The following is a 6,949-nucleotide window of genomic DNA, read 5'->3' as shown; positions in this document are numbered from 1 at the left end:
AAGTTCCTGACACAGCTTTTAGCCATGCAGGTACCAGAATGCCATAGCATTCAAAGCACTGGTCCCTTCAGCAGCCTACACAATGTGTGTCCAGAAGGAGCCTCTCTTCTCTACTCAACTCCTTACCCATGAACTAGGGAATTTGCAATAACCAACATACAAATCACATTTCAGAGGGGAATGTAAAGAGCTAATTGAAGTTACAGGGTTTAACTGGAGGCATAAGATCATTTCATTAATCAAATAGGACACTAATGATGCATCTGTAAGAATACCACTGGAAACAGATTAAGTTCTACTCAAGACAATTTTAGGTAACAGCTTATCAACTAAGCTCTCTGGAAAGACTCTCATGAGGGAGTTTCCAACACCAGATACTGCCATACCACTTCGGTGGTATTATGGGTTGGGGACTGGGAAACTAGCAGTTGAATTGATTTCTACCCTTTCTTGCTAAATTTTCCTGTGTACAAAGCAATGTGTGTAACTGTTTAGTCATTGCAAATTTCTACAGACAGAAACTGATATATAGTCTAATAACTCTAAACAAAGAAGCCTGCAGATTTATTTTTAATTTGGGAAAAAAGCACACAGTGAGAGGGTTTCTGAAACTCCACAAAACATCCTGGCTTCATCCATGTTAAGAATGCAGAGACATTAGTCACTCTGTCTTGACATTGGGTCAAAAAATAAGACAAAACCCACATACAATCCACATAGTTTATTCAACACAATTTTCTCCTTCAATTTTGTTTAAAATGATAGAAACCTCTCATCCTTCTGGTATCACCTAGATTAAAGGTGAAAGTCTGAAACTTGCCATCTGGTGTCACAAAGTAAAACAGCTCTAAAAGTGGAACGTTTTTGTGGTTTGATATTTTGTGGGGGTTTTGTTTACTTAAAAACAAATGAACTCAATTTAGCAACTCCCCAAAGGTCAGGAAAGAAGAATCAAGAGAGATTTTTCTGTTTCATAAAAAAAAGAACCAACTGTATGTCTTCATGTTCAACATCACCTCAACTAAATCTTGGGCAGTTACAATAAGACAAGCACTTGATTTCTCACCTGCAGTATCAAAGAGGCCTAAGGTGTAAGGCTCTCCTCCAATCATCACTGTGACAGCATAGTTATCAAAAACCTGGTAAGAAAAGAGAAAACACGTTTAAGAGGATGTGAATAAGCCATCTTTCAAACCATTGTCCTACTCACCTTGCCAGACCACCTCTGATTTGTACAAGAGGCCTCTGCACAGGATGACAGAAGCCATTAGGCTTACAGTGCTGTTCCCATTAAGGCTGTTAGCAGGACAGTTCCATTTGGAATAGGGATGCTGTTTCCATGAGGTATTAAAAGCACAGGCACACTAGGTACACCACTGCATATAACAGGGTAAAAGCCACTGAACCAAACACCTGCAACAGCTCTTGCCTGTAATTGCAGAGGTTTCCCACACTGCCACAGAAATTTCAAGCTTCGCACTTGGTCTGACACAGTAAACACATCCCCACAAAGACAGAACTGATGAACTTCAGCCCTGCCCTTTAGGGCACAGAGCGATGGGGCTTCTTCCCACAGGACCCGACTCCTCTGAAGTTCATCTTTCTGAACATCTAGGGAATTCAATACAGAATCCATCTTTCAGTAGGAATTTATCCTCCATCTTTGGAGGAAGCAGTATCGCTGGTCAAAATCAGTCTGTGTCAAACTCACTCTCAATCTAAATGGACAATCTCCAAAACAAAGCTCTAGAAGACAGAGTTATGTTGTCTCTGTACAGCATCTGGCACAACAGCCCTGTCCTCAAGGGCAGACCTGCTACATGGGGTGGCTAACACTACCAAAAACGCTTCCCCCAGTAACTTGTTTACAACAACTGAGCATGAGGACCTATCCAAAGCCTTCTCCTTCAACACCCACATACTCAGCATTAAGGAGTATACTGCCTGAGGTCAGTACCCTTAATTTCAGTAACGATTTTATCTTCAGAACCACAACAGACAGTATTTCAGAAAGTACCTCTGGCAAAAAAAAAAAAAAATCCTTCCCACTGTAAAAAAAAAACCAAAAACAAACGAAACAAAAAAACCAAACAAAAATCCAACCTGTCCCTGCATACTGTGCTGCAAGGTTACTCACAGACAGCTGAGATCTGCGAATAAGAATAGGGAAGCTCTGCTTCAACAAAAAAAACTGAAGTCTGGCCAGCTCCTGCAGCTGAAGTAAACCCCAATGTTAAAGAGGCCAGCAGTCATCTCAAAAGCTTTTCATGGAAGTGAGGAGGGAGGGATGTGGGGAAATAAGCAGTCACACGCATCTATTAACAGGGCTTTAGTAAGACCTTAGGTCCTTGAAAAAATCCCACTAAAAATGGAAGCAAGACCAGCAAGACAGCTCTTCAAAGATGAACTTCCAAGAGTTCAGATCTGTCTCCTTTCCACCCAGCTGCCCTGGTTAAAGCAATACCTGACACCACATTCATTTTTTCCACTTGTCACAATTCACAGCATCTGAGAAAGCAACTATGGCCACAGCATGCTGTATATCCCCAGGAACATCAGACAGAAGCAGAAGTCCACCTTTCATACTATTTTGGATTAGCTTTCAAGATTTTGAAGTACTGCAAGAGATTTCACCACTCATCTCCATTACCTGCAGCCTAATCCTTTACACATTGCACCGAGTTTGCCTTCTGAACACCCCAGAAAGCATCCAGCTACAAGTTCTTCAGGCTGGAGAAGGGTGGAAGGCATTTCACAAGGCGTCTGACTCCAAGGGACAGTTCAGGATGAAACCTTGTCTACTACTAGGTACAAACAAGAAAATGGACTGTTCCTCATTGAAGGTCAGAGCATTTGCTCTTTCACATGTCAGAAGATGGTCAGCAGCTTAATCCCCCAAAGACATCTCCTCCTTTTTGCCCAGTGAACAGCAAGTTGGTAATACATCTTGTAGCTGCCCTTTAGGAGGATCAGCGTGCATTTTCCCTCATGGTTTTGTTTGTCTGTTGTTTGTTTAAGCTCCCTATCTGCAAAATGGGATTTTTTTTGTACAACCACTGTTGAAGAGGTCTGGGGTTCAGCCCAAAGGAGGCCAGGGTTGCAAGGCTAGTCTTCAGGAAAACACAGAAACTACAGTCCCATAGCATAATCCACAGACAATTTCATCCTCAATTGTGCCAAAGAGGCTAAAAAACAAGAACAACAGTTAGCCCAATTAGTTTCAATTCCTGCCAGTGCCAGACACCCCATGACAGCAGGTCGCATGAGCTTTCATGTTACAGGACTCACACCTGATCTGCCACTACCTTTCCACAGACGTCCCCCTTGCTGCCTTTTTTGAGAATGGCAATGACATCAAAAACATGCAGGTGACAAACCATGTACAATACCAGTATGAAACCCATGCCCCACTAAGAAATACCCTCAAAAAAAAGAGAAAGAGCTGCAAAACACAGAGCCAGGTGAAAGAAACTAATCCATTAGTTGGAACTGGTGCATTCTCCATCAAAGTTTTGGCCACACTGCTGCACAAGTGCAGTTACACAGGGCAACGGCACAGGCGTTTTACAACAGCCACTCCAGTGCCTACACACGCAGAGCGGCCCAGTTTGAAGCCAGACTGTTACTGATTTGCTCAAGCATCCCCTACCTTCTACTAACTGCTCCGGGCCCTGTACCACTGGACACGCTCAAGGAAGAAGGGCGGCAGCTTCCTCTCAAGAGGACTTCGCAGCAGCTGCTGCAGCTGGATTCCCGGTGTTTGCCAGTACACTGGCCTTGAGCTACCACCAGTATTTACCGAGTTCTCAAAATCAGAAGTTTATCTCCAGGTTCTCCTGTTTCAACATTTTTGTTAAGCAGTTTCAGTCTTGCCCACTTTACCCCAGGGTCCTTATTCAGCCGCAAATGTTCTGGGGATATTAAGACTTGTCAACTCTCAGACAGTTTGCTTCCATTCTGGGAACAACGCTATCTGCTACATTTCTTTGCTTGTTTATTACTCGAAGTATTAGCCAGAATATCAGAGGTTACTTACCCATTTCCAGAGTTTGAAATACGCCTCTAGGCCATACACAGAATTAGGAATAGGCCTGTGATATCCCCAGCAGAGCAAGTTCCACAAGCCATGAAGTTGAAAGATAAATACTATTCTGGAAATATGGGACAGTTTTAAAAGGCACTACAAATGGGCCTTAGCACACCTTGAACACACTTCACTGGCAAGTAACTCTGAGTAGTTTTTCCACATTGCTTGTTAGCAGGGATCTGTAGACAGTACTACCATCTGCAGGACAGCAGACAAACCCACAGGGTTTCAAAATACACATTTTTAAGACTGTAACATTTTTAAGCTTAATTAAGGGTCACTTTACTAATGTTACATATAAAAACGCTCACTGCCTGAACTCATGGACCACTTTCATTTTGGCTTGACCATAAAGAACAACTTCAGCCAGGCAAGCAGACTTCCACAGGTTCAGCATGGGATGTGGTTGCCCTGGAAGCATTACACCAGGACACCTGGCACCACTCAAAAACCTGAGAACAGCAAAAACACAGTTTCAAACACAACTTCTGCTCTACCAGCCCACAATGAGAGGCTCTCCATGAGAGAGTCTGAACTTGGGTCTCCAAGCCTACAGCACAACCTCAATACTCTCTGGTTCAGGAGTCCTTTCATCTTTAGTTCCAGATCTACAGCTAAACACAAACATTTTCATTCTTTGGAAGTCTGTCCCATTCCTAACAAACCTCAAATGTTGAAGATCTTTAAAAGACAGTGTGCAATGCCAATACCTCAAAAAGAAGCAATGAAGTTCACTGCATTCAACTGCTTTGCAATGCATTTCCAGACCTAAATTTGTTTAAGGTATCTGGATAAACTCTTCAATTTGTGTATGTGTAGAAGATGGCACTTTCAGGTCCGTAACAGGGAAAACTAATAAAAGAGCATCCAGATGTTAAAGTCTCTTGCAGCAACCGCACTAAAAAATTGAACCACCTCAGTGTCAGCCTGCTGACCTTGCATATGCAGTATTAACAAGAACAGCATTTTTCTATGAGAAAGATAATGCACACGTGGTTTGCAGGCAGTCAGCGTGCTGCTCCCAAATTGATCTTTAGCTAAGCCAAGGGATTCAGTATCTGAGCCTGTAAGACTCAAAAAGGTTACTTAGAAATAGTCAAGGACTACACACAGTCGGCAAGTGTTTGAAAATACAAATGAAGGAGACTGGGCAGTCCATAGATCCAAACATGAGTTCAGCTAAGCATGTGAGAAAAATAACTAGCCACACTCCACAGTTCATTGCACGACTTCTGGATCTTCCAGAGATGCAAATGAGCATCAGAAAATGTTGACTGTTCTCACTGATTGTTCTAGCAACATAAAATGCTGCTTTCCCTAAAAATGAAGATGTAGCAAGAACAGAGAGTGCAAGCTGGAGAGCAGAGGTTCCTGCTGCGTGATCCTTAGCAGCCCCAACAACTGCAAATAATCTTGTTCACCGAATCCAGCTGGTGGCCATCAACACACAGAACTGACCAGATACAGGAAAGACCTTCCAGCACGACCAAGTAATGCGAAAGGTAGGCAGCAAGAGTGTACCAAACACACTGACTCTTCCACGACATTATCGGTTAGTCTCCAACGGGAAAGCAGTCTGTTAAGAACAAGTTTTAAGGCGTGCATGCCACAAAGGGTAGCCAGGAAGGAAACTCATGCTGCCCTGCCCCACCATACCCAAACAACAACTGGAACCATTCTCTCACTTACCGTTGGTACGTATTCCGATGGGAATTTATTTGTTGTGTAAGAAATTAAGAGACAGGTTTTACCAACAGCACCATCACCCACGACTACACACTTGATCGTCTGCATAGCTGAAGTCTACTAGAAATCAACTCCAATGAGAACCTAGAAGAAGAAAAAAAAAAAATACACATTTAGAAGTTTCTCATACTAGATAGCAGTACATGTCATTGATGAGCTTCAACTGGAGCCCGAACCACTAACAGCACGTACAGGATCCAAAAATGAGACATTCCTAGATGAGTTGGTAGATCCACTCTCTTCATTACATGCACAAGACAGGAAGCTGCTTATTTTCATAAAGGCAAATACCTCCTGCCTACAGCTAGACCCCTCCCACTGCAGACAATGCCAAACACCACCGAAAACATGGGCACTTTCCTACACTGGGAAGAAGGACTAGGTACATTCAGTGTGATTTTTTTTTTTCCTAGTTACCTAGAATTGAAGAAAAAAGGTCTTAAGGCCTTTCCAGACTGTAATGCATAGGAGCATCCAGCCTCAAATGCAGTGAAAACTGAAAGTGTAAGCTTGGGTCTTGATAGCTGCTAAGTAACACATATGCCTCCCAGGAGATCTTCCTTCTGGAGGACACTTCAGGAAATAAAGTTCGGCAGGAAACACAGCAGTATGAGCTTTGAAACTAGTTTATGCGATAAAAATAAGCAGGTACAGACAGAAGTAAATATTAATTCCTCCTCCCCCTGCCTTTTAGGATTTCAAAAAAACCCCCAAAGCCCTAAGTACAGTTCTACAATCTTTTGGTTAAAGTTGCTACCTTTATCCCCACTTTGAAGTGGCTAACAGCACTGAGACGCTCAGCAGGGCACCCTGTTCCCAAGGAGCCATACTACTCTCCAGACATTACAGAATCATGATGCACCCAGCTACTCCAGCACTGACCCAGCACAGACTTTAGCACATAAACTAAATCAGTATCTGCCATCAATACCTTCTTCAAACATTGTTTAGCTACTTCCAGTGCTAGACACAGCTGCCCTTCGTTAATACATTACTTTAATTAAAGTACCACCAGGCGTCTGGCCATTCGTTCCCATACAGGTGTGAAATCCTGATCCCAGCAAGCCTAGTGGCAAAGCTCCAACTGACCTGCAACCTTTCCATATTGTTGGAAGT

General features: G+C 43.0%; 1 protein-coding gene across 3 annotated transcripts in view; it reads right to left on the bottom strand.

Annotated features, from left to right (window-relative positions):
* CDC42 (cell division cycle 42) overlaps positions 1–5,952 on the bottom strand; it is a 13,920-nt gene extending 7,968 nt beyond the window's left edge. For all 3 annotated transcript variants that reach the window (XM_009645069.2, XM_035900580.1, XM_009645070.2), the window contains exons 1-2: positions 5,777–5,952; positions 1,067–1,139 (exon numbers count right to left, since the gene is read on the bottom strand). In XM_009645069.2, coding sequence (XP_009643364.1) covers positions 1,067–1,139; positions 5,777–5,881 — 178 coding nt within the window. In that variant the 5' untranslated portion in view covers positions 5,882–5,952. The remainder of the gene's footprint in view (positions 1–1,066; positions 1,140–5,776) is intronic.
* Between the last annotated feature and the right edge of the window lie 997 nt (positions 5,953–6,949).

Source organism: Egretta garzetta, unplaced genomic scaffold (assembly GCF_000687185.1).
Source record: "Egretta garzetta isolate BGI_Z169 unplaced genomic scaffold, ASM68718v1 scaffold108, whole genome shotgun sequence".
NCBI lineage: Eukaryota > Metazoa > Chordata > Aves > Pelecaniformes > Ardeidae > Egretta > Egretta garzetta.
The sequence above is the reverse complement of the archived record's forward strand: the minus strand, read 5'-3'. Positions and strand labels throughout refer to the sequence as shown.